The 2,055-nt window shown below is 60.8% G+C and overlaps 1 protein-coding gene across 1 annotated transcript in view; it reads right to left on the minus strand.

The window, feature by feature from the left end:
• OBSL1 (obscurin-like 1) overlaps positions 1-1,752 on the minus strand; it is a 15,038-nt gene extending 13,286 nt beyond the window's left edge. The window contains 1 exon segment of the mRNA XM_010009961.1: positions 726-1,752. Within this exon segment, the coding sequence (XP_010008263.1) occupies positions 726-1,752 (1,027 nt within the window).
• Between the last annotated feature and the right edge of the window lie 303 nt (positions 1,753-2,055).

Consider the following 2,055-nt stretch of genomic DNA (forward strand, 5'->3'; position numbering starts at 1 on the left):
CGGCCTACAGCCCCCACCAGCAGCCCTGCTCTCAGCATGTTCCAGCTCACACAGAGCACCAAGCCCTTGGCCCTTCTCTGCTCTCCTCCTCTTTGGCCTGTGTGGGACGGACACTGCCCCAGGAAGCACATCCCCCAGAGCGGGGGGAATGAGGGCATGGGCTGGGGATACTCAGTGATGCCACCAGCATCTCAGCAGGGACTTTTTGGGGACGCGGGAGCATGCATGCCAGCATACTGTGGCAGGCATCTCAGTGGATGGTAGCAGTGGGGTGCAGGCAGGGGGTGTACTGGGAGCCCATTCACCCCAGCCACGGGCTGTCCCCAGCTGCCAGGGCAGCTCTGGGGGCTGGGACTGCCACCAGCTCAGACATTTGGAGCTATGCTATGCAGGGCTGCCCGCCAAAACCACTCAGCACTTCCAGGGGAATTTGTCACCAAGGCACTGTGCCCCCTGCTCGTGGCTGGACACCCACAGCCCTCCAGAGACACCACCTCTCTGTTTGCAAGGAGAGAGACACAAGGAGAACACTCCCCATGGGAACCCAGCATCAGCTGCTTCCAGCCCACAGCTTTCTCTGGAGAAGCCTGAGTGATCCCAGCTGCATGGGGCAGGAGGGAGCCCAGGGATGCTGGTCTTACACTCAGATGCATCCCTGACAGAGGAAAAGCCCTGGACGTCCCCAGTGCCCAGCTGGCCCCAGCAGTGCTTGGGCATGCTCCTACCTTTCACCTGGAGCTGCACCGCGCTTAGGGTCTGGCCAGCAGTGTTGGATGCGGTACAGACATACAGCCCCTGGTCCTGGGGTTTGCAGTACAGGACCTTGAGGATGAAGTAGCCCTCTCGGTCCTCATAGACGAGGTGCCTGCGGCCAGGGGTGACGGGCTCACCATCCCTCTGCCAGATGATCTCCGGCTTGGGCTTGCCAGTAACATAGCAGCGAAACTTGGCGTGCTTCCCGGCACTCACGGTGAATGCCTTAGCTCCTGGCACCCTGGCCGGCATCGTGCCGTTGGGCGTCCATGTCTCTGGTCTCATGCATTGTCCTGCAATCTTCCGCCGCTCTGACAGTGGCTTGGGTCCAGCAGCAGGAGAGCCACTGGGGATCCTGTCTGGCAGTGCCTGGGCTTCCACCAGGAGCACAGCAGCAGCCAGGGCCTCCCGGGAGCCACTGCGTGCCCGGCACACATACACCCCCTCGTCTGGGGGCCGTGCACCAAACAGCTTCAAGAAGTGCCAGCCCTCCAGCTCCTGCCCCACTGTGAAGTGGCTGCTCTCAAAGAGGTCAGATAGCTTGTGACCATCCTTTTCCCACTGCACCACTGGGCATGGCTGCCCAGACACCCTGCAGGTAAACATCACATCCTCCCCCCGGCACACACGTGTGGATGATGGGGCAACAAGGAAGGCAGGTGCTTCACTGTCCAAGCATCCCTCCTCGTCTTGGGGCTCTCCCGCCTCCACCCTGAGTGTGGCAGCAGCATAGGTCTCGCCAAGACTGTTCTTGGCCTTGCAGACGTAAAGCCCACTGTCCCGGGGGGTGGCACAGGACACCAACAGACTGTACAGGTCCCCCTTGGCCTCCACATGGAAGCGGCCCGAGGGCTTAATTGGGATCTTGTCCTTCTCCCAGAGGATGCTTGGCCGGGGGTCGCCCGTGATCTGGCAGCTCAGGACTGCATCAGTGCCGCTTTGCACCCTGAAGGCACGTGGGTAGGCCAGGAACCTGGGGGCTCCTTCGAACCCCTCCATCACCACCTCTCCAGTGTCACAGTAGGCAGCTGGCTGGAGCAGCAGTGTGGATCATTAGCCTGAAGGGATGCACAGATCAACCAGGGTGAGGGGTTCAGGCTTCAGCAAAGGAACCACTGTAGAGCACCAGCAGGAGGAACATGTGCCTGGAGTAAACCCCCAGCACAGATCCCATGCTGCAGAAGCATCAACCTTGCTCTGAGCACCCCAGCCCCACTGGATATCCTCCTGTCTCAGCCCAAATCTCCCATCTCCCAGCCCAGTCCAATGGAAATGGTGCCAAAAGTCACATCCTAGCACCCT

Source organism: Nestor notabilis, unplaced genomic scaffold (assembly GCF_000696875.1).
Source record: "Nestor notabilis isolate BGI_N333 unplaced genomic scaffold, ASM69687v1 scaffold16832, whole genome shotgun sequence".
Classification (NCBI taxonomy): Eukaryota; Metazoa; Chordata; class Aves; order Psittaciformes; family Psittacidae; genus Nestor; species Nestor notabilis.